At 39.8% G+C, this 26,105-nt stretch overlaps 1 protein-coding gene across 2 annotated transcripts in view; it reads right to left on the reverse strand.

Annotated features, from left to right (window-relative positions):
- Positions 1–26,105, reverse strand: part of LOC111564152 (metabotropic glutamate receptor 7-like) — a 202,611-nt gene that overhangs the window by 10,798 nt on the left and 165,708 nt on the right. Inside the window, exons 8-10 of one of the 2 annotated variants that reach the window (XM_023263570.3) lie at positions 25,004–25,939; positions 3,674–3,920; positions 1,115–1,137 (exon numbers count right to left, since the gene is read on the reverse strand). In XM_023263570.3, coding sequence (XP_023119338.1) covers positions 1,133–1,137; positions 3,674–3,920; positions 25,004–25,939 — 1,188 coding nt within the window. In that variant the 3' untranslated portion in view covers positions 1,115–1,132. The remainder of the gene's footprint in view (positions 1–1,114; positions 1,138–3,673; positions 3,921–25,003; positions 25,940–26,105) is intronic. The other variant, XM_023263568.3, reaches the window with a different exon arrangement.

The raw sequence follows: 26,105 nt of genomic DNA on the forward strand, positions 1-26,105 counted from the left end.
AAAGAACACTGACTACTAGCTAACATTACTAACAACAAACTAACAATACCAAAAAAATCAAGCAGCTAATATTGCTAAATCTGGTAGCAATGCAAACAACCACTAAACAACAATGACAAGAAGCTAAAGTTGCTTGAAATTAGCTAACAATAACAGCTACCTAAGAACACAAAAAACTAGCATTTTTCACAAACTGCTAATATCGCTGCCAACTAGCATTGTTAACAACACTGACAAACAGATGTCACTAACAGCAAGAAATGACCAGCTAACAGTGCTAACAAACAGCTAATATTGCTAAACCTAAACAACTATGAAACAATGACAAGAAGCTAAAGTTGCTCACAGCATGCTCTGCTAGCAGCCAGCTAACATCAACTAACATTGCTAACAATAATAACCACCACCTGAGGAACCACCACAGAAACAGCTGACATTGTTAACAAACAGCTAATGTTGCTAATATCCTGCTAACAGCTAGCAATGTTAACAACACTGACAAATCGCAAATATCGCTAAATCTGGTAACGATGCAATGAAACCGCTAAACGACAATGACAAGAAGCTAAAGTTTTTTAAAGCATTTTCTACACACAGCTAATGTTGCTACCAACTAGCATTGTCAACAACACTGACAAACAGATGTCACTAACAGCAAGAAATGACCAGCTAACAGTGCTAAAAAACAGCCAAGAACATTGACAAATGGCTAAAGTCGCTAACAACAAGCTAACAACCAGCTAACAGTTGGATAGGATTCAAAACATCAGATTTCTGTGAGTCATGGAGTATTTTTAGAATACTGTACTGGTACTTTTACTTCAGTAAAGTATCTGAGTACTCCCTCCAGCACTGGCAGAAGCTGCAGCTGAACACAGACATTGTTTCTGTCAGTTTATTTGCCGTAAAATCGTAGGTTAAAGTGCAGCCTGAGCTGTCCGGCAGGCAGCAGCAGCAGCAGTGAAAGTGCTGCTCAAATCAGAGAGTGAAGAGGCGATTTATTTCTATTTAACTCTCTCTCTGGACCGACTCCCTCCTCCTCTCCTCAAACCTCCACGAGAAAATGGATCAAGGTCAGGACAGTAGCAGAAGAAGAAGATTAATTTGCTCTTACCTCTGATAAATTATGAAATTAGCCTGTCAGGGGGAGAAAAACATTATTTGGTGAGTCGTCCCTGAGGGAATCCCACTGCGAGCTCACATTTCAATTCCTGCACTTTTTAAATATTTATTTTGAGAAAAATCTGAAGATTTACTTTAATTTTTCTCAGTACCTCCGACCAGAAAAGGATGTTTTTGATGGAAATTCAGCGACGTCATTTGATGTTTTAGTTGTTTTAGATGTTTTAGTTTGACGTTTACAGAATCCTGCCACAGAAAAAAACCTGTATGACATAATTGTTGACCTGCTGACAGCTGAACAGGTGAGAGGACTCACTTCCTGAAGTTATCATGACATTATTTTTACCTTTTCTGTCATTTTGCGTGCCTTTGTGGTAGTTTTGTGTCTTTTTGTTCTGATTTTGTGTCTCTTTGTAGTCAGATTGTGTGTCTTTGTGGTCATTTTGTGTCTCTTTGTCAGACTGTTTTCCACTAATCAGCACTCTGCGTGAAGTCGTATTAATCCGTCATAGCAGTGCTGAGAGGCTTTAAACCGATCATTTTTCCAATCAATACATCCGACAAGTAATTTTCTTTATGAATCAATGACTTGTTCGGCGTCTGAAAACAATTTGAACGGCATCATTCGTCTTTGTTCTGTCTGAGCAGCTGTCAACAAGCAAAAATGTGTTTCCTGTCGCAGAATACTGGCAAATATTTTCATCACAGGGTCAATTAGTCTGATCTAAGCTGATTGATTGATCTGTTGGAGATCTACAGCGTCCGGCGGGATAACGAGAAGCAACCGTGTCTCAGAGAAATGAAGTTTTTGAGTTTTTAAAATTCTGTTGAGTAAATAAACTAGTGAGGAGGTCGGGGCGGATGGAGGGTCAACAAGGCTCAGGGTTTTTATAAACATTTTTACGGTTTTACATCCTGCAGGTGGTTTGGTTTGAGTTTCCAAATAAATACATCACTTTATTACATGAATATTTAATTAATAACTCAGCCTGATCCTGAGTTTCCATTTTATTTGGAGATAATTCCATAATTCTGTTCAGAAATGAGGATTTTTTGATCGTTTACATGCAGATATTAGAATTACATGAAAATTCAGTCTGCAGTCTGGAGTTTCTGATTGTTATTTCTCAGAGACACGGCTGTAAAAACTTTAGAAAACCTGATTTAGAGACACGACTAGCAGCTGATGATGCATTTAGTAAAATCTTCGTGTTCTCACTGAGTCACATGTGCAGTAACTGTGTCGGTTAGCATCAATAAATCCAATGTTTGTGATGTTCTATCACCTAAGAACGTATAAACTCACTGTGTTTTCTTCCTGTAAAGAACTTTGATTTGTCATAAACTGCTGAATCGATAAAGTTTGATTGATTTATTTAAACTGAAGCTTTGTTTTTTAAAATGAAAACTGCATCTGCAACCATTTAACGGATTTAATTCATCACAGACTATTTAGTTTTAGTAATTTTAAAAATAAGAAACGTCTAAATCCTCTGATTGAATGTTTGTTTTCTGTTTCACCACATTTCAATAAAATACATTAAATAAAATACAGAAAATGAACAGAGGAGTCCTAAAACTGTATTATATATAAAATATATTAAATATTGTAGTATCTTAATCAAAGAATTTCCTTTCGGGTTTATAAAGTTTAATCTTATTTGTTATCTTAATACAGAGATTTGTCCAAATTCAGTGATTACAGATTCTTTGATGTGATATTTTCTGGTTTCTTTCCTCCTCTGTGACGCTAAACTGAATATTTTGCAACAAAACAAGACATTTTTCACTATTTTCTGACATTTTATAGATCAAACAACTAATCAATCCAGAAAATAATCAATGGATCAATTAGCAACACAAATCATCGTTAGTTACAGCTCAGCTCTGAAATATTTAAGACAAATTAAGGCTCCGTGTTGCAGGAGCTTTTTCACTAATTTGTGACATTTAATGACCTTAAAAAAAACACATTTGTAAAGAAAAAAAGTCTAAATTCTGTGATTTTGGCTTCTTAAATGTGAATATTTTCTTGATTCTTTCCTCCTCTGTGACACTAAATTGAATGTTTTTGGACAAAATAATAGATTAGTCACCATTTTCTGATATTGTTTTGATCAAAAAAGTAATCAATTGATGGAAAACCGAAGACAGATCATTGGTAGCTGCTGCTCTGTTCTGAAATATTAACAACTAATGAATCTGAAGACGTCATTTTGGTCTTTTTCACTTACTTCTGACATTTCTTGACCTTGGTGGAATCAGATTAATTGATTAGTTGTTGTCTAATAAACTTATTAGCAACTATTTTGATCAGTGATCAATCAGCTTAAGGTTTTTTTTTAAAGAAAACAAGTCTAAATTCTGTGGTAGCAGGGCTGATTTCTGATGTCTGATGGCCTCAGTCTGGTTTTACGTTCAGTTTGAACATGTGACTCTCAGCAGTGAAGAGAAGCAGAAGAATTTACTAAACTTTTCCCTCAAAGAAGCGTCTGATTGTAGCGTCATCAGGTTACAGAATCAGAGTTCTTCCATTGTTCCGTTTACTCACTGTTGGGGTCGACGTTCTCGCACAGCTCCGTCTTGGCCTCGCCGTTGGGCCGGTCGCTGGCTTTGTGGGACAGCCGGGTGGACATGGTGGCTGCCGTGACGACGGCCTTGAAGGACCGCTTCCTCTTCTGGACGTTGAGCTCCGGGTGGAAGATGATGACGTAGACTTTGGGCATGTAGAGCATCCCGAGGGCGACAGACGCACTCAGGTTCATGGAGATGGTCAGCGTGGTCGTCTGGATGTAGAGCTGCAGGAGAGAGAGCCAAAAACCACAGAACTTAACAAAAATACTCAGTCTTTCCATGAAAAATACCTCAACTACCACAGAATCAGTATATTTAGGAAGTTTTACCTTCAAACTATGAATAATACAAGGAGTTACAAGCAGTTTAAGTACGGAGAAGTTGTAATTTTAAAAAAAATTTGACTTTTTTTGTAATTTTTTCCCCCAACGTTAATAAAATTTGACTAAATGAAGAAATTATCACCAAAATTATTAATGAAAGTGTTTAAAAGAGTGAAATAGCCCCGTAAAGATGTAAACAAAATGTAATAAAATGCTTCAGAAATATGAAAAATTGTGAAAAACAGAATGAAATAGCCCCACACTATTGACAACAAGAAAAAAATGTGAACAAAACAACCACAAAAGATGTAAAATTACAAAAAAATAAGCCACAAAACACGTAAACTAACCAAAACAGGACAAAAAAACCCCAAACAAAAGCATATAAAATGATCAAAATAAGAGGCAAAAAAGAAAAAATATGTAAAAGGACAAAAATGACACAAAACAGCCACAAAAAGATGCAACATTACAAAAATAAGACACAAAACAAACACAAAAACACAGAAATTGACCAAAACAAGACAAAAAATAACCACAAATGATGTCAAATGACCAAAATAAGAGACAAGACAGCCACTAAGAGGTATAAAATGGCAAAAATAAGACACAAAACAAGCAAAAAAGATGCAAAATTACCAACATAACACACAAAACCACAACAGAAGGTATAAAATAACCTAAAAAAAGAGACAAACAACCATAAAAAGGTGTAAAAGGACCAACAAAAGTCCCAAAACAACAACAAAAGTCTCTAAAATAAATGTTCCTACAGCTTAAAGTTTCCAGTTCTTCCTACTTAAATATTTTCTTCACCCAAATACAAAATATAAAACACAATTCTGTCCGTTATTTACATTTCTTTACTCTGTAATGGAGGTTTATCAGTAAGATTTGCGCCTGAAAAGGTTCAAGAGACTCTGAAGACAAAGTGAGAGTTTCTTGTCTCTGCAGTAAATATCATTAAAACTAATTAAAGACCAAACTCTGGTAATTAGGAGTCGTGATCGGGACTTTACAGGAAAACACGGTGGAGTTACGACGTCGTTTACGAGGCGCTGAATCACCATCGACTGGCGTCCGTCTGAACCACAACCAAAGATTTTTTGGAGAACCGAACTCCTGAGGCTTTTTACGAGCAGCTGAAGGATGGTTTTTATTACGTCCTCGACCCTCTGTAGCGCTTTACGCTCCGTGTTCACTGCCTTTGAATCCGTGGCCCCGTGAACCCGACGGAGGGCCGATATGGGCCCCGGATGAATGTATGAAGAGGAACGCTGAGCCGTAATGGGCTTCCTCTCGTCTTTATGGCCGTCACCGTCTGACGGATGATGTGGGGATTCAGAAAGCAGCAGCAGAAATCGTCAGACGTTTTCTCGCTTCGCTAAACGCATCAGAACCCTCTGGAGCAGCCGGAGGGTTTAAGAGGATGCTGTTATTCAACAAAAAGAGACTAAAACGACGGCAATTATCGGCCAGAAACTATAACAACACAAGAAAGAGCTGAAAATGAACCAGATCTGAGCAGGAAACTGATGTTTTCATCATGTCTCATTCAAAATTCAGCAAAAATAGACTTTGCAGCAGGTTCTTTATAACAAAAAACAAAGAAATCAAGAACTTCTGGAGGTGAAATGCGCTTCCTATGCAACTAAACTGCAATTTTAATGACGTTTTGAAGGAAACCAGCAATCCATGAATCAGTCTTTGAATTAACTTTCATTTTCTGTTGTTTAATTTCAGTTTTCACTCCTTCTCTAAGGTTTACTTGGTTAAAGTTGAGAAAAACATCCTGTTCTGGGTTCAAATACGGCAGTGTCTTTACATGTTTGAAGAAATTACAAAAAAAAGACACAAAACAACCACAAAAAGATGTAAAACTACATAAAATAAGACACAAAACAACCACAAAAAGATGTAAAATTACAGAATGAAGACAATGACCAAAATAAGACACCAGAAAACCAAAAAAGATGTAGAGTAATCAAATAGGACAAAACAACCACAAAAACGCGTAAAATGACCAAAATAAGACACAAAATAAAACATAAAACGACCACAAAAAGATGAAAACTGACCAAGATAACACACAAAACAACAAAAACATGTAAAGCGACCAAAACTAGACAGCCACAAAAAGAAGATATATATGTGTGTGTGTGTGTGTGTGTGTGTGTGTGTAAAAAAATGACTTTTTGAATAGTGTCAAACATCAGTAAGATAATAATAATCTTTTCAGATTTAAACATAATAAAAATAAAAGTGGATTTTTACAGTTAAATGTTGTAAAAGAACAGATTACTATTTGTTTTGATGTATATTTAAGCGTTTTCTGTGATTTTAGATATTAGCTGATTATTTTTACATAGATTTTTTTCTAAATATAAAAATTTATCATCTTTTTCTTGGTTTCTATGATATAAACTGTGCCATTCTCAGTTCTCTCTGTTTCCATGGAGATGCAGGACTTTTTACTGCAGAGAAAAATGAACCCACAGTGAGTAAAAAACGTAAGAGGAGCTAAAACCAGCCAGAGGGGGAAGTCTTGACTATTTTTTCTGGAAATTTCCACCTGAAAAACCTTCTTCAGATTTATTAAGAGCAGCTCCACAGCTGTGAGGCCAAACTGAACAACCTCTGGCTCTGCGGGTCCAAAACGGCAGCAAGAATCACAATGAATATAATTTAACGGCTTCTTCACAGCCGTGGGGGTCAAAGGATGATGGAGGGACACCAGGAAGGAAACCAGACCTGATGGCCGGTCACAGCAGGAAGAACTCTGCAGCAGAATGAGGTGAACTGAGCTACTGTGATGATACAATATCTGTAATTCCCTCTGCACAAAACCACAACGCTGCTATTAAAAAAAAACCCTGCTGCACGTAGATGGAATCTGAAAATGTCCTTTTGTGCTGCAGACAAACAACAATGAAGCGATGGAAACCGTAAAATCCACCTTTGATGGGATTTCAAAGCAGCTGAGCACCAGTGTGTGCGTCTCAGTGTTTGTCATCTGTTGCATTTGAAGAGTTTGTGTGTCAGCGGGGCGTAAACAGTCCATTAATTAGCCAAACGAAGGGGGAGGATTCATTAACGCTCTGAGGAGAGACGTGGAGTTGTCTAACCCTAACCCAAAACAACACAAAACCACCACAAAGGATGCAAAATGACCACAAAGAGACACAAAGTGAAACCAAAACGACACAAAACCACTACAAAGAGACACAAAACCACCGCAAAGACACACAAAACCACCACAGAGGCACAAAACCACCGCAAAGACACACAAAACCACCACAGAGGCACAAAACCACCGCAAAGACAAACAAAACCACCACAGAGGCACAAAACCACCACAAAGAGACACAAAACAGCAACAAAAAGACATAAAACAACCACAATGAGACACAAAATTACCACAGAGGCACAAAATTATCACAAAGTGACACAAAACTACCACAAAGAGACACAAAAGCATCATGAAAAAGTGGACAAATCCACCTTTGATGGGATTTCAAAGCAGCTGAGCACCAGTGTGTGCGTCTCAGTGTTTGTCATCTGTTGCGTTTGAAGAGTTTGTGTGTCAGCGGGGCGTAAACAGTCCATTAATTAGCCAAACGAAGGGGGAGGATTCATTAACGCTCTGAGGAGTCACGGTGGGAGGGAAAACGCCGCCGCTCAGACCAGCGGCATGCTGGGAAACTGGGGCAACGACATCCAAACATCCTTTCGACTAAATCTGTTGTGTTCTCAAATATCCTGTTTCACATGCAGAGCCATCGCAAAGAGACACAAAACCACCACGATAAAGTGGAAAAGGCCCTCAAAGAGTCGCAAAATAATTGCAAAGAGAAACAAAACAACCACAAAGACATGAAAATAGACCTCAGAGACACAAAATGACCATAATGAGACGCAACATGACCAAACAGAAACACAAAGTGACCCCAACACGACACGAAACCACCATAAAAGATGCAAAATGACCACAAAGAGACTCCAAACAATCTAAGAAATGCAAAATGACCTCAAACTAAAGCTGAGCAGCAACAGTTCCACACTGTGGTCCAGTGAACGTCTTCTTTTCCATCTCGTCTGCTGCGACCTTAAATCTTCTCCTGTTTCACATCTCTGTCAGATCTAACCCCTTCTCTTTTAACTCGTCCTCCAGGGAAAATACATTCAGAGGGAAACAATGAAGCACGTCAGAGAGGGATCTGTAGATGAAAACATGAACAGTAACGCTCAGCTACAAACAGATAGGTGACTGAAGACCATCCCACGTAGGAATCAGCTGACAGAGGAGCAATGTTTGGGTGAAAAGGCAGCCAGATGTGCAACAAGAGAGACAGCTGTGGCTTTCATGTGTCACCATAGAAACGGAGAACGTAAACATAATGAAACGTGATGCAGACAGCTGGAGGTGCAGCAGCCGAGCTGACAAGGATGGAGGGAAACCTGGAGGAGCTGGACCACAACGTTAAACATTACGGAGAAACACCTGGAAGAGCAGCATGTGACGGAATGTTCAACACAACACAGAGACACAAAACAACCACAAAAGGACACAAAATGACCACAAACAGATGCCAAATGACAAAAAGAGGTGCTAAATGTCTACAAAGAGACACAAAATGACTGCAAATGGACACAAAATGGTCCACAATGGGACACGAAATGACAAAAAGAGGCACACATTGGCCACAAAGTGAAACAAAATGTCTGGAAAATGACACAAAATAAACCCCCAGAGATGCCAAACAGCCAAACAGAGATGCAAAATGTCTACAAAGAGACACGAAATGATTGAAAGGGACCCGTGAGATCGTAAAGCGACACACAGTAAAAGTTGATAAAATGACCTAAAAGAACCAAAATGACTCAGATTAGAGTCACATCAATGATTCTTAGATTTCCAGCAGCAGAAACTGTTTGAGGAAACTGTGAACCAGATGTTAAAGGAGAAATGGCTGCAAAGAAACTACAACTGATGGAGACCAAGAAGAAGGAGGAAGAGAAGAAGAAGAAGGAGAAGAAAAAGAACAAGAAGAAGAGCAAGAAGAAGGAGAAGAAGAAGAATGAAAAGAAAAACAAGAAGGAGAAGCAGAAGTAGAACAAGAAGAAAAAGAAGGAGGAGGAGAACAAGAAGGAGGAGAAGAAGAACAAGAAGAAAAAGAACAAGAAGAAGAGCAAGAAGGAGAACAAGAAGAAGAAGGAGAAGAAGGAAAAGAAGAATGAAAAGAAGAAGGAGAAGAACAAGAAAAAGAAGAACAAGAAAAAGAAGAACAAGAAAAAGAAGAAGAAGGAACCACTCTGAACCAGAACCACCAGTAAACATCAGAAGAAATCTGGACTCTGATGATGAATCTTAGATTTGTAGTTCTCCCGTTTGTCTCGCTACAGTTCCAGACGACAGAACTGTTCCTCACTGCATTGTTCTAGTTTAAATTAGCGATAGTGAGGATTTTATCACCTATTTTTACGTGCTGCTGCAGATCCAGATTTGTCTGTTAGAGGTGTGTGAAGAACAGCAGCTGCAGGATCTGGACCAGCTGGATTCTGCTGCAGGTCTGAGTTTCCATAAAGAAACCTGCGTTTGCTGACCTAAATCCACTCAGAGCCTCCAACTGCAGATGACTAATGCAATATTCCTGAACACACGTGCAGGTCAAGGACTCCATATTCTAATTCAACACGATATAAATGGAAAGTGTCTCCAGAGAGATAAAGGAGGCTGAAGTTACTGAACCGAAGCCTCTGAATACAAACATTCATTATTTCTACTCCATTACATTACGGAGGCAAACATTGTAGCTTCCATGGCACACTGGAGCCGTCCACCCAATCTGCAAGTGATTTGTGGACTTGAAGGAGTTTTATGATACAGAAATGTTCCCATAAATCCCACCTGGTAGTAAAGCTGAGTTGGTCCATGTTAACCCTCCACCAGGAAATAAATTCTCCACGTTACCTTCACTCTCTGAGCTACAAAACCCAGCAGCTGGGTTCAAACTTTCTGTTTTAAAAATGTCTCCAAATATCTGCCAGAAACGTCTGATCTTTAAATTTTTGACAGTTCTTGAAGATCTTGTCGTACAAGCTAAGCTTAAAATCCTCCTAAACTCAAAAATAAAAAATTCAACACTTTCTGGTGCAACCATGAAGTCTTGATCAACTCAGCTGAAACTGGCAGTCAGGTGACAAAAATTTTGAGAGTTTTCAGAACAACAAGAGGAAAATCAAAGCTACTGGATCAGTAAATAAAGTCAGCATGGCTCAGAAACAGTGAACAGAAGAGCAAGTTGTTGGACGATACATTCAGCATGGAGAAACATCTTTCTACTGATGATGAGCAGAGTAGAGAGGAAAAGTCTGGAGAGGAAACATGGAAATAGATAAATATCTACAGTATGTGGAGACAAAACGACCACACCCACAAAACTTTAAAAAAAAAGACACAAAATTACAAAAGTTAGACCCAAAATCACAAAAATGAGACACAGAATTACAAAAATGAGATGCACAATTACATAAGTGAGACAAAACGGCAAAAATGAGAGAAAATGACCAACAGACACACAACAGAGACAACAAGAGAGACTGAGAGTAAAATCAAAGCTACTGGATGAATAAATAAATGCAGCATGACTCAGAAACAGTGAACAGAGGAGCAGGTTGTTGGAGATACATTCAGCATGGAGAAACATCTTTCTACTGATGATGAGCAGAGACTCAAGAATGGACTAAATATTGTCCAAAATGACTCAGTTTGTCTGAACGACTCAAAAATGGTAATTTTGAACAAGTTGTAAGCAATTTTGGACAGTTTTCAAGGGTTTTTTTTGGATATTTTTGAGTACTTTGGACAAGTTTCAAGTTACAACGTTGAGTCATTTTAGGCTGTTTCAGCTCATTTTTTAATATTCAATGTTACTTAAGAAACATTTTGAACAAACTGTCATTTTGGATAAATCTAAATAGTTAAATATCTATAGCATGTAGAGTCTCATTTTTTTCAGCGTTGGTAACATCTGTGGGTAAAAATGTAAATAGCTAAATATCTGTAGCTCATAAATGATTGGAAAGATGTTGGATGTGTTGATTCCAGGTGAAAGTTCATATTTTGTCAAATAAATTCAAATGCAAAATGTAAAATTACCACAAAAAGATGCAAAAACACCACAAATGGATGCAAAACGATCACAAAAAGATGCAAAATAACGACAAATGGGTGAAAAAAGACCACAAAACAATGCATAGTGAAAAGAAAAAGATCCAAAATAACAATAAATTGAAAAAAAAGATGCATAATGACCACCAAAAGAAGCTAAATGACCATAAAAAGATGCAAAATGATCATCAAAAAAATGCAAAATGACGAAAAAGTCACGGTTGTTTTTCTATGGAGGTGCAGGACTTTATATTGCAGTTAAAAATGAGGCCACAGTGAGTAAAAACACCCAGAACCTGCTGCAGGGCAGAGTGTTAGAAGTGACCAGTAGAGGGCGACATGCTGCTCTGGGTGGGGGTCCACTCTGATGAATGAGTCCCTGCTGCTGTGATGATCCCTGAGGCCCCTGTGTGGCCCCCGGCTGATTAATGAAGTGTGATCAGGATTCCTGAGGACGCTGCATCGCCGCCGTGCTGCCTGTGTTTAGATTTATAGCTCACATGTGGAATATTCTGTCTGGGAAAGCTGCACTTTCACACATCTTTTAGTCTGGTGGTGTAAAGAAGCCTCTGATCCGACTGGAAGCCTCACAATCCCTCAGAGCAGGAATGGAAGACGCTGCCACTTGTTTATGGTGATGTGCATCAGAGTCGGCTGTAATGGATTCAGAGCTTTAACCAGAGCTCAGAGACGAAACAAACCTCAACACAAAATCAGGTTTCATTCTGACGCTGAGGATGTGATGTGGTCTAAACTTGTAATTCCACACAGGGACACACCAACACTGTACTAATGGTACGTTGATTAAAGAATAGATTATTCAACTACAGGACTCCAAACAACTCGCAGCCAACAGACTGTAACATAAGATCTGTGGTTTTAAAAACAGAGCTCAGCGACAAGATTAAAAAAAACACACAAAATGATTACAAAGAAATATGAACCACCACAAAGATGCACAAAACAACCACAAAGAGATGCAAAATGGCCATAAAAAAACACAAATGACCATAAAAGTATACCAAATCACCAAAAAAAAGAAACGACGCACAAAATGGTGCAAAAAGGACAATAAATGAGATTCTACGAGACTGCACAATTGCAAAGTGACCACAAAGAGACACAAAATGATCACAGAGACACAAAATGATCACAGAGAGACACAAAATGACCACAAAGAGACACAAAATGATCAGAGAGAGACACAAAATGACCACAAAGAGACACAAAATGACCACAAAGAGACACAAAATGATCACAGAGACACAAAATGACCACAGAGAGACACAAAATGACCACAAAGAGACACAAAATGATCACAGAGAGACACAAAAAAACCCACATACACGAAACACCCCCAATATTTCTTTTAAAGCAGCTGTCCGTGCAGCGTAAATGTAAATCTGTTCACGTCTTCGGCTTCCTTTCATTGAAAACACACCTGAATGGCAACGCTAATGCTGACGCTAATGCTAATTTAGCAGCACACGAGAGGTTAAACTGGAGAGATAGAATAAGAGGAGTTTAGATGCAGGATCACGGCTGTGGAGAAGGAGGAGGAGGAGGAAGATGTGATGCAGTGATAAGAAGGGAGGACGGGAGAGGAAAGGTTAAGCAGAGGTTTGGTCTGGATGATGAATGAAAGGGAGGAAGAGGAGGAGAGTTCAGAGTGGAAGACTGATGGAGACGTCGGAGAGAGTCTATGATAAAGAAAGATGTGGAGGAGCTGAGAGAGACGGAGGAGGAGGAAGAGGAGGAGGAAGAAAGGAAGGAAGAGGATGAGGAGGTGATGAAGGAGGAGGAGGAAGCCGTAGAAGAAGAGGAGGAAGTGAGAGAGATGGAAGGAGGAGGAGGATGAAGATGAGGAGTTGTTACTTTTTCAGTTTAAATGGAAACTAAACACTGAAATAAAGCAGCTGCTCTGATTAAACCTCCTCTTTCTCTCTGGTAGTTTTTGGGTGAAACCAGGAAACCTTAAATCAGAATAAAAGACGCTCAATCAGACTTTTCTTGGATTAGTGATGGAAATTAAAACCATGTGAGGTTTCCTTTTGTGTCTAGCATCAAATCAAGTCGTATCCTGATGTAAAATGTCGACTCTACACCCGTCGGTCTGCTGGAGGTTCCAGATCAGACTTCAGAGTCTAGAGGAGTCTGTTGTCTTAAACCGACCTCATTAAGTGCTGGAAGTGCTGAAGCCGACCAGGCGGAGAATCCCATCGTAGCCGACAGAAGAAGCTCCGCAGTGAATCCACGCCGATGCCGAGGCACAAAATCAATACGTTAGAGAAAGTGGAGGGATGATGTCGTTTAACCAGATTACACGCTGCTGGATTTCTCTCCTCTGCGACCTCGTCGTGTTCGTCCGGGTGTTACACAACCGACGGGTTAAAGGCCTGAACGGCTCACCAGCCTTTCATTTGCATTTTAAACATTTGCTCTAATTTAACCCCTTCACGCCTCCAGTTTGCTCCGTTCTCCTCAGCAGCTTTAAAAGAGCAAATATTCTGCACATTAACAGCCTCTACTGGAATATATTTACATGATTTACCCTTCTAAAGGAAAAGGGTTTTCTTTAAAAACATGACAAAATACAGGTACAACATGACTATAAAGAGACATGAAAGTACTACAACGAGATGCAACATAATTATAGTGACACAAAGTGACCACAAAGAGACAAAAGGGACACAAAACCTCCAAAAAAACAATCAAAATGACTACAGAGATGCAAAGTTGCCACAAAAAGCCAAAAAACATCTGGCCAGCAGCTTCTACTAGAATGTATTTCCATGATTTATCCTTCTAAAGGAGCCAAAAAATGCTGAAATTCTATCGTTTATCAGCGGGAAAATACAAAAACTGAAAATAGTGAAAAATGTGCATCAGTGTTGCCCAAATGTCTCGTTTTGTCCAAAGATTAATTAGTTTTCTGTCACAGAGTAGGAAAGAAACGAGAAAATATTCACATTTAAGTACTTTCTGTTGTATAAAACTTCTCAAGCCAATTAATCAAAATAGTCGACTGATCACTTAATTACTGCAGCTCCAAACAGAATAATTAATGTGAAATTTAATTTGGCAAGAGATTGTTTTTGTTTTTGTAAAGTCGAACAAGCAGATTTTTAAAATGACTCTGTTAATTCTTCTCTACGTGGAGCCATGATGAAGACAGTCATAGTCTTCATCATAGTCACAGTCTTAGAAGAAAGTATTGGCACCACTGGAATTTTTCCAAAAAATCCACCATTTCTTCTAGAAATTGTGGCAATTACAAATGTTTTTGGTATACACGTGTTTATTTCTTTGATGTGAATTGGAAAAACACAAAAAAGCAGAAGAAAAAAGCCAAAAGTGAAATTCCAGGGATCTAAATCCCACTGAACACCAATGGAGAGATCTTAAAATTGCTGTTGCAAGAAGGAACCCTTCAAATCTGAGAGACCTGGAGCAGTTTGCAAAAGAAGAACGGTCTAAAATTCCATTTGAGAGGTGGAAGAAGCTCGTTGATGGTTCTAGGAAGCGACTGGTTTCAGTTATTTCTTCCAAAGGGTGGCAACCAAATATTGAGTTTAGTGCCCACAATTTTGTCTGACCCATTTTTTGAATTTTCATGTCAATTATGAAATTATATCAATTTTGTCCTTTTTCTTTTGCTTTTTTGTGTTCTTCCAATGCACATCAAGGAAATAAACACATGTACACCAAGAACATTTGTAATTGCAACAATTTCTGGGAAGAAATGGTGTATTTTCTGGAAAAATTCCAGAGGTGCCAATAATTTAGTCCATGACTGCAGATCCAGCTCATAGGTCCAAAACTGAGAAAGTTCTGCTGTTCACAACTTATTTTAGAACCATGTTCATGCAGTTACACTGACTGGAAATCACAGGTGGATTACTTTTCCTGTCTCTCCATTGTAGTCTTTCTAAACTATTTGTTTTTGATTGTTTCTAGTAGTAAATACTCGACTGTTCAACTTATAAATAATGAGAGGTGACACGGTTTAGAATCATTTGACACTAAAGTGATTCTGACCGTTTTCTTTTGTGTAAATCTCTGGAGTAAAATAAGAGTAGCAGAACATGAAACCACAGAGGCTCCGACACGACAACCAACAAATCTTGTGAAGAGGGCTGTGGGCAGCGGCACTCTGAGGGCAGCAGGGGGCAGTTTAAAGCCCCTCGAGGCCGATTTGTGACAAAATTGGCCACTTTGCATAGAAAACGGGAGATTAAATGCGGCAGCACGGCCAGCATTCGCAGCATTATCAGACCACCAGCTGCTGGTGGAAGAACAGGAAACTGTTGTTGAAGCTGCATGGAGGGACGGCGGTTCAGAGATACCAGGACGACGGAGACGGGTTCTGATGACTACACATCTCAGGCAGTCGTGGCTTTTTGGTGTCAGCTCCAAGATCACCCTCTTCTTTTCCTTCTGGAGTTTATATTTTTATCACTTCAGCTCTGATAGCGACAGAAGAAACTCTCTCTTGATAGGTGAACGGCTGCAAAGTCAACATCTAACAAACAGAATCCATAAAGTCAGCAGCTGCAACACCGGAGCTGAAACTGTTGATGCTTTAGTTGTAGCTGATCATCAATTAACCGAAAAGTCTCAGTTCTGTGTTTAAAGCTTCTAAAATGTGAATCGTTTCTGGTTTCTTTCCTCCTCTGATAGAAAATTGAACATCTTTGGACAAAACAAGACATTTGCCATCTTTGAGGAAACACTGATCCACACTGTTCACTATTTTCTGACATATTAGAGACCAAACAATCCTGAAAATAACCAACAAATAACTCAATCAGCAGCTGCAGCCTAACAAGTCTTATTATTTTTTAGGATTATTCGGTCAATAAAACTACAAAGAAATCGGACTGAGCAGAGAATGAAACCTTCATATTTTTAATTTTGATCAACTGAAAGTCAAAAAAAATCTGCAAATATTCAGTTTACAATGAAACATGACAAGAAAAACAGCAAATCTCCTCCTACTGAGACACTAAAATCTGCAAATATTTCCATGGTTCCATGTTCGAAAGAACTGAACAGAGGAACTGAAAAATTTGATTCTAAAACTCTAAAAACATGCATCCAAGAGATCTATATATGCTGGTATTTTCTGCACTTTTACAGTTACTTTTATTCCACAAGCCACTTTATGCTAATGTCACTTATAGAGTAGAAATACGGTATTTATTCATTTTTCATTCGTCATTCTTGTATATATTGTATATATTACTGTTATTATAATTTTTATCTTTACTGTATATATGGGAGAGAACTAACTGAGAACTAAGAGAAAGTGAGTCAACAAAGATCAGTGTGAGGACTGAGTCTGTCATCAGAAATAAAGGTGGACGTATGAAGTATCTAAAGATCAGAATCTCAGGAATGGAAGGACTTTAGCTGCACTGACTTCCTGCTGTAGGGCCTGGATCTTTACTAAACCACCCAACTGTTCAACTCAGGAGTAATCTGATTACTGTGAGGTCGTACAGTTTGATGTTTGGGTGATATTTCACAGCTTGTACCAGCTGATGGTGGAGGGCCAGGTGGAAAACACAAACATTAATGGAGGCCATAAAACGCAGGCTGCATGAAGAGAAGACATTAGCATTGCAAATACCGCCGTCTTGGTGCGAACAGTTAAATCAGGTGGACGGCGGCGGTTTCAGCTGTAACGACATCTCCGAGGTTTGACCTTGGAGTTTTGCATAAGGAGATGAACGGATCTCGAGGGGAGCTGAAGAAGAAGAAGAAGAAGCGGCGTTCTGGGCTGATTTATTCATGAACTGCAGATCGCGGCTTCACGTCGCCACTCGTGACACGAAACCACGATGTCGACACTGGAACGGGACGCCACGGCAACGAGGGCTCTCCATTAACGAGCCGCATGAATAAAGCCGAGCCGGTTACAGGAAGAACTGTGAGGAAGAAACATCACAGCTGTTCTCAGACCAGTTCTGGAGGTTCCTACGTAGATTCAGAGCTGCAGATCCTCACACTCTCCATTGTCTTTGGTCTCTTTATCGTCATCTTCTGTTGTTTTTCTGTTTGGTTTTCTTTTGTGTCTCTTTGTGGTCTTTAAGTGTTTCTTTGTTGTAATTTTGTGTTGCTTTGTGATCATTTTCTGTGCCATTTTGGTCGTTTTGTGTTTCTTTGCAGTTGTTTTGTCTCTTTATGGTCATTTTGTGTCTTTTTGTAGCTGTTTTGTGTGTTTATGGTTGTTTTGTGTCTATTTGTGGTCATTTTGTCTCTGTGGTTGTTTTGTGTCTCTTTGTGGTCGTTTTGTGTCTCTTTGTGGTCAGTTTGTGTCTGTGATCGTTTTGTGTCTCTTTGTGGTCGTTTTGTGTCTCTTTGTGGTTGTTTTGTGTCTCTTTGTGGTCGTGTTCCTTGTGAGTTAACATTTTGACCGTTTGCTGCTTCATAATCAGCTGATCTTGGCCGTTCTTCAGCTCTCGACGGTAAAAAGTCAGATTTTACTTCCACCTGTCCGTCTGCTGGGACCCTGAACCTGCAGCGTATTCATCACAATCCGACACCATCTGATAAATCCTGAATGAGTGCGACGCTGCCTACACACCGGAGGACACACACACCATATCTGGCTGTTACATTTACAGCAAATCCCTCTTCAGGCGACAGCAAACAGCTTTTATCAGCATGAGAATAGGACGCTGTTGAGCACACAGAGGCTAATCCCCCTGCTTTATTTCACATTATAAAACCTGCACTGCAGCGCCGTGTGTGTCTGTGTGTGTCTGTGTGTGCCGTGTTTTTCCCTCTGTTTGTTGAATGAGGTGGAAAAGTTTGTCCACGGCTCCGGAAAGTAAAGGAATAACCTTAAACACGCGTCTGAACACTCTGTGAAATCTGATCTGATGTTTTAAGAGACCTTTTAAAGACAGTTTATAAGAATCCGCTTCTCTCTTTTGTTGCAGTTTTGTCTTTGTGTTGTCATTTTTTGTCTTTTGTATTAATTTTTTGTGTTTTTGGGGTCATTTTCTGACTATTTGGGGTAATTTTGTGGCTTTTTGTCATTATTTTTTGTCTTTTTTCGGTCATTTTTCATCTTTTTGTGGTCTTTTTTGTCTTTTTGTGGTCATTTTGTGAATTTTTGTGATAGTTTTTTTTTATCTTTGTGTGGTCATTTTTTGTCCGTGTCATCATTTTTTGTCATTTTGTGGTCATTTCTTTACTTTTCTCATTGTGGTTGTTTTGTGTGCCCTTGTGGTTTCATATTTACATTTTCTGTGTTCATCTTGTGTCTTTCTAAGGTCATCATTCTCCTCTTTAAGGTCATTTTCGTCGTGGTTGTTGCAGTCTCTGTGGCACTTTTATGTCTTTGTGGTCATTTTGTGTCTCTTTTTGGTAGCTTTGCATCTTTGTTGTCTTTACTTTTCGGGCTGGGTTTGTTTATGAGGTGATTGTTGTGTTTTTTGTGTCTCTGTGGTGATTCTACATGTTTCATCTTCATTTTGTGTTTCATAAGTCATCTTTACTACACGAAACTTTGACGATCGTCATGCTTTCTGTAGCTGTTTTATACATGCATGTGTGTGTGTGGTTGTGTGTGTGTGTGTGTGTGTGTGTGCATGTTTTGTGCACTCTCATTAGTGTCGGTTACATATATAGATATATATGTGTGTGCGTGGGAGGAGATTTGTTGCTTCTCTCCGTTTGTGTTTTGTGGTGTTTGTTTTTTATATTGTGCCTCTTGAACGCAGCCTCCTCACCCCCTCCCCTCCCCTCCCCTCCCTTTATGACATCACTGTGGCTCCTCCCCCTCATGGCATCCAACCTCTTTACCTTCCCTCTTTATTTGCTCGCTACCTGCATGCTTCTGAATGTAAAAGTTGTGTGCTTCAGTGTGTGTTCATGCATGTGTGTTTGTGTATTCTCTCTGTGTGTGAGTGTGTGTTTTTTTGGGTTCTGTGTGTGTGTGTGTGTGTGTGTGTGTGTTTGTGTGCAGCAGCTTCTTCTTCATCTCATCTGTATTCCAGTCGTCTCAGAGCTGGTAGGTAACGACAAGCAGCAAAGGCCAGGATGTCACTGCTGCTGACGTCAAGCCTCCACTCTCACACACACACACACACACACACACAGACACACACACACACACACACACACACACACACACACACACACACACACACACACACACACACATAGACACAGACACAGACACACAGACACAGACACAGACACAGACACACACACACACACACAGACACACACACACACACACACACACACACACACACACACACACACACACACACACAGACACACACACAGACACACACACACCTCCATCCTCGCTGTGTTTACGACTCTTTCAGACCTGCATGATTCATGTCAGTCACATTATCATACAGACACCAGCAGCAGCGCTCTGAGTTCTATGAGGTGATTCAGGGATATTTTATGTCTTTGTGTTCATTTTACAATTTTTGTGTCGGTTTGTGCCTACTTGTTGTTTTATTTCACTTTGTTGCCATTTTGTATCTCTTTGCGTTCGCTTTGCGTTCGCTTTGTGGTTGTTTTGTGTCTCTGTGGTTGTGTCTCTTTGCAGTTGATTTGTGTCTCTTGTCATTTTGTGTCTCTGTGATTGTTTTGTGTCTCTTTTTGGTTGTTTTGTTTTGCGCATCTTTGTGGTTGTTTTGTGTCACTTTTTGTTTGTTTCGTTCATCTTTGTGGTTGTTTTGTGTCTTTTGTGGTTGTTTTGTGTCTCTTTGTGGTTGTTTTGTGTCTATTTGTGGTTGTTTTGTGTCTTTTGTGGTTGTTTTGTGTCTCTTTGTGGTTGTTTTGTGTCTTTTGCGGTTGTTTTGTGTCTCTTTGAGGTTGCTTAGTCTTTTGTGGTTGTTTTGCCACTATGTGTCATTACTTTACATTTTTCCTGGTCATGTTGTGTTTTTTTTGTCATTTTGTCTGTGTTTGTTGTGGTTTTATGTCTTTGTTGTCGTCTTGCAGCTATTTGCAGCTTTTCTCTGGTCATTTAGTGTTTCTCTACGGTCAAATATGATCACAAAGACGATCAAAATATGCTCGTCTTTGTGATCATATTTTGTTGTGTTCATTTTGTGCTTCCTTAGTAAAGAGTTTTTTGTGTTTTTGTAGTGGTTTTGCAACTTTTTTGTAGTGATTTGACATTTTTTGTGTGGTCATTTTGTGCCTTTTTGTAGCAAGTTTTAGTAATTTTGTGGTTATTATGCTCTTTTTTTTTAGATGTATATTGTGCCTCTATGTTGTGATTTTGTGTCTCTATGTGGTAATTTTTTGTGTTTTTGTGGTTTTTTTTTTTACATTTTTGCGATAATTTCATTTGTCTTAGTGATAGTTTTCATTTTTTGTGGTCATTTTGTTTTTCTTCAGGGTCATTTTGCTGCCTTATTTTTCTTGTCTTTTTGTCTCTTTGTGATCATATTTTGTGTCATTGTGCTGCATTTATTGAAGTCTTTTTCCAACTTTCAACACCAACATTAAACACAAACAAAAGGGGACACAAAAAGACCTAATTGAGGCACAAATGGTTGAAACAAAAGGTTTTACAAAAAATACCACAAAGCTCTAAATAAATGCCAAGAAGTGGACAAAATGATCAAAATAGATGCAAAACAACCAAAATGAGGCACTGAAAGATCAAAACTACACACAAAATGAGACCTAAAATGAGCCACAAAAATATCACCATTAGATCCAACAGAACCAAAACAGTTCACAAAACCAGACAACCCAAATAAACAAAACAAAAATACCACAAAGATCTAAATAAATGCCCAGAAATGGACAAAATGACCAAATGAGATGCAATACAACCAAAATGAGGCAAAAAATTGTTCAAAACAACAAAGATTTTCCACAAAATGTCAATAAATGTGACTCAAAGGGCCACATAGATTCAAACAAATGCCCAGAAAGAGACACGAAACAACCAAAATGAGGAAGAAAATGAGCAGAAAGAGAAGTGGCTCTGATTTCCGGGTTAGTTCTGCTGATGATCTGATGTCAAACTGGCCTGAATGAATGTATTTGACTGAAAAGCAGCAGCTCATGGTCAGTGTTGAGGAGGTGAAATCACAGCGGAGCAGCTGATGAGGCCTGATGTCTGCAGCTCTGCAGGAAAAATCCTCCGAACCCAACATAAACCCTGGTATATCTCTTTCCTCTCCGCTGTCTTCTCGGTTTCTCTTTGGTCTCTGGGCTCAGATCGCTCTGTTTTCCTTCTCCTCCTCCCTCTGCTGCTTTATCTCACATCTCTTATCTGTCCACTGCAGCTTTTTATGATCCTTTTTCCATTTCGGCTGCTTCTCACTACAAAGTAAATAACTTCACCTTATCTTCACATTTGTGACCTGTTAATTATCAGGAAGACACCTGACTCACGACTGATGTTTAACTTTCTCTGTTCCTGCAGCGGAAACCGAAACTGTTTGAACTGTTTGATTGATAACGCGGCTGCGATTCGAGATGGTTTTATTGAATCGATACACATCACCAGACCTCAGTTTGATGTCATTTTCAATGTGTCTGATTTCGTTTTTCTCTTTTACTGCATAACTAAACCACAACACAGAAGAAAAGTGATGTGACAGAGGAGAAGCAACAGGCAAACTAACACACTAACCCTCAACTGGAGAACAAAAAACACACAAACTAAACCAAATCAAGACGTGAAACAAGCAAAATGAGACGTAAAATGACCAACAGGAAGCACAGAATTACAAAAATGAGTTGCAAAACCACAACAAAGACTGAAACAAATGGCTCAAAATGACCAAAACAACAACAGTTACGCATAAAAAGACCAAAATATGGTGCAAAATGAGTAACAGAGCAAATTCTGCAAAACATCACCAACATATAATGTAAAAAGACCAAAAAGAGCCAATTAAATGCCCAGAAAGGGACTCAAATGGACACAAAATGACCAAAATGAGGCACAAAGCAAACAAACTGAGGCACAAAACAACTACAATGAGGAACAAAACAACTCAAATGAGGTAAAAGGTAAAAAAGGGTCCAAATGAGACACAAAATAGCCTAAATTAGGCACAAAATGATGAAAATGAGGCACAAAACAACTAAAATGAGGGACGAAAAGACCAAAATTAGACACAGAATAACCAAATTGAGACTCAAAATGATCAAACCGCCCAAGTACCAAAATCACAATTTGCACAAAATCCCCCAAAAATGACCCAAACATCCAATATTTTGCTTAAAATGATGAAAATACGACACACTGTGCCTAGGAAAGCACATAAAATGACTGAAACAAAAAAGAATGTACATAATATGACAGTACTTACCCATAATTATGACAACAAGAAGGCAAATGCCTGAAAGTTGATACAAACCAACCAAAGTGAGGCATAAGATTACATCTGAGCCACCAAATGGCCAAAATGAGAGAAAAAAATTGTCAAAATGACAAAAATGTGACACAACACATCAAAATTTTCCTTCATTTTTCAACCAGAAACTGCATTACCAGAAAGAACCAATGGATATTCTACTTTACAACAGTCCTTAAACACATCGTGTACAATTACATCTGGAAAATTTATCAAGTCTGAGCTGAAAATCATGACATTTCATCAAAATCCCTTCACCCGACATGTCTAATGTGTAGATTCGCAAAAATAAAACAAAAAACAAAAAACAACTATTAGATTGGGTAAGTAACTAAAAAAAAAATCCCGAGAGGCACAAGAAAAAACAAACTATCACCTGATAACTGGTGAGACACAAAACAACTAAAATGAGGCACAAAATGTCCAAAGGAGGCACAAAACAACCTTAATTAGACACAAAACCACTAAAATGAGGCACAAGACAACTACAATTATGTACAAAACAACCAAAATCTGGCACAAAACGACCAAACGGAACCACAATACAATTAAAATTAGGCACACAGTAACTAAAATGAGACACAAAATATTCAAAAACAAAGCACGAAACTAGGCACAAAACAAAGGAAGAGTTAAGAAGTTTCAGATTTCACCACAGATGGAGCTTGACATATTTACAGAACAGGACTTTCAGTTAGCATTAAACATGTTTCAGGAGCACTGGGAGCAGAGCATCACTGCACAAGGAAACTACTTGAACAGATTTGGTGACCAAGTCTAAATATGGTGTTGCTTTTTTTCCCCTTTTCCACTCGTTACATGTTACTTTTTCCTTTTGCTACAAGAAAAAACAAACAAAAACAACCTCGGAGCCAGCTTTGACTCCACTTCCAGCCTCAACATGTCAGGTGACGAGCAGAGCTGTGTTCAGCTTTAGGATCGCCTCTTTGGGCAGATTATCAGTGTGGCCTGAAGCAGCCTGAGTGGACAAGTGTTTCCCTGAGGACAGGACAGCGGCCCATCAAGGGTTTAGTCCAGTCCATGTCTGCGACGCCTGGAGCCGAGCAGAGCGGCTTAGACCTTCCAGTGGGATCAGATCCGGAGAGCGGCAGCGTCACCTGATAACGTTCACCTCCTCCGGTTAGCAGCAGCCTCCTAATCTCTGCCTCTGGCTCCAAGCTTCAATCTCTGGCAGCTCAGGTATTAGAGGGATATTTGCACTTAATCAAAACGCAATTTTAAGTCACCCTGCCGCTAATGCCGGAGAAGTTCAAGAGGAGCTCCAGAGTTCAGCCTGATAGTGTTGCTGTTTCACGGCTTTTACAGGCCTGTTACGCAAAGTTTTTACATTCAAAACAGAACTGACAGCTGAGGCGCATTATTTGCAATGTTAAGGTTTTTGTTCCATTCAGAAGAATTGGTCAGAACCTCGTCTGAATGCAACACAGAAAAGCAGTGATGTGATGGAAGAGAAGCCAAAGGCCAAAGTATGAAAAAAAATACTAAGACGAGATACACAACAAGCAAAATCATACACAAAATGACCAGAACAACCAAAACTAGACGTAAAACGACTGAAACATGTGAAACAACCAAAATGAGACACAAAATGAGGAACAAATTGACCAAAGAAATCAAAATAAGATTCAGAGTTGACCAAAATGAGATGCAAATTGATGAAAATGAGACATAAAAAAACAAAACGTGACGCAAAATGTCCAAAATTAGTGGCAAAACTACCAAAATGAGACACAAAACTACCAAAATGAGACGTAAAAGGTCCTAAATGAGACACAAAATGTCCAAAATATGTGGCAAAACTACCAAAATGAGACACAAAAGTACCAAAATGAGATGCAAAATGTCCAAAATATGTGGCAAAACTACCAAAATGAGACACAATAGTACCAAAATGAGATGCAAGATGTCCAAACCCAGTCAAAACCAATTTTGGACACAAAATGTCCAAAATGAGATGCAAAAATACCAAAATGAGGCAAAAAACTACCAAAATGAGAGCCAAAATTACCAAAACAAGATAGAAAATGTCCAAATTGAGACACAAAATTTCCAAAATGAGATGCAAAATTACCAAAATGAGACCCCAAACTACCAGGATGAGATGCAAAATGTCCAAATGAAAGGCAAAATGAGATGCAAAACTACCAAAATGAGACACAAAACTACCAGGATGAGATGCAAAATGTCCAAATGAAAGGCAAAATGAGATGCAAAACTACCAAAATGAGACACAAAACTACCACTGTGCCTCATCTCCACAGACTCATGCTCTGTGTTGGTCAGCCCACTGTTTGCTGGAATACCAATAAACACCCAACTACAGCAAACTTAGAAGGACTCAGAGTGAAATTTCTTCCACACTTGTAATCTTTAAACCAAAGGAAAACACCGACATTTATAAACGTAGAAGGTTTCAGTCTGGTTCTTACCTTCTCTGCTGACTGTGCTGTGCCAAAGAAGATGGGGATGAAGGCGAGCCAGACGATGCAGGTGGTGTACATGGTGAAGCCGATGGGTTTGGCCTCGTTAAAGTTCTCCGGGACGCCGCGGGTCTTGATGGCGTAAACAGTACACGTCACCATCAGTAAGATACTGTAACCCAGCGAGCAGATGATCTGCAGATCCGTGATGTCGCACTTCAGCACGCCTCGCGCCAGGTCCGGGTTGATGGTCTTCTGCTCGTCGTAGTCCACGATGGTGTTGGGCGGATCCACGCTGAACCAGACCAGGACCCCCAGCAGCTGCACGGAGATCAGGCTGGAGGTGATGGCCAGCTGCGAGGTGGGGCTGATCAGCCGCGGCGCCGTCACCGACTTCTTGCCCTGCTCGAAGATCCGGTAGATGCGGTTGGTTTTGGTGAGCAGGGCGGCGTAGCTGATGCACATGCCGAGGCCGAGGAAGATCCTCCTGAAGGAGCAGACGCCCACGTCCGGCTTGGCGATCATGAGGAAGGTGATGATGTAGCACAGGAAGATCCCTGTCAGGAGGACGTAGCTCAGCTCGCGGCCCGACGCCCGGACGATCGGCGTGTCGTTGTAGCGCACGAACGTGGCCATGACGAAGATGGTGGCGACGATGCCCAGCATGGCCAGGAAGACGGGGATCACGGCCCACGGCGAGTGCCACTCCAGCTTGATGATGGGGATGGGCTGGCAGGACGAGCGGTTGGTGCTCGGCCTCATGTTGTAGGAGCAGAGCTTGCAGTTGAACTCGTCCGGCTGGTACTGGTAGCCGTCGCAGGGCTCGCAGTGCCAGCAGCACGGCATGCCCTTCACAACCTTCTTCCTCTCGCCGGCTTTACAGGGAAGGCTGCAGACGGAGGTGGGAACGTCCTGCTCGCCCCGAGGCCACTGCATGTCCTCCATCTGCAGAGGAAACACCAAACACAACCAAGGACATCAGTGATCAGTGCTGGTACTCTTACCAACCGATTCCTGATAAACTAAACTAAACGCGCTACTGTGAAATCTACTGTGTTAAAGACTGAACAGATGTGCACTTTGAGACTGAAGTGAAGCTTTGTGTTTCCGT

The sequence above is a fragment of the Amphiprion ocellaris genome, chromosome 5 (genome assembly GCF_022539595.1).
Source record: "Amphiprion ocellaris isolate individual 3 ecotype Okinawa chromosome 5, ASM2253959v1, whole genome shotgun sequence".
NCBI lineage: Eukaryota > Metazoa > Chordata > Actinopteri > Pomacentridae > Amphiprion > Amphiprion ocellaris.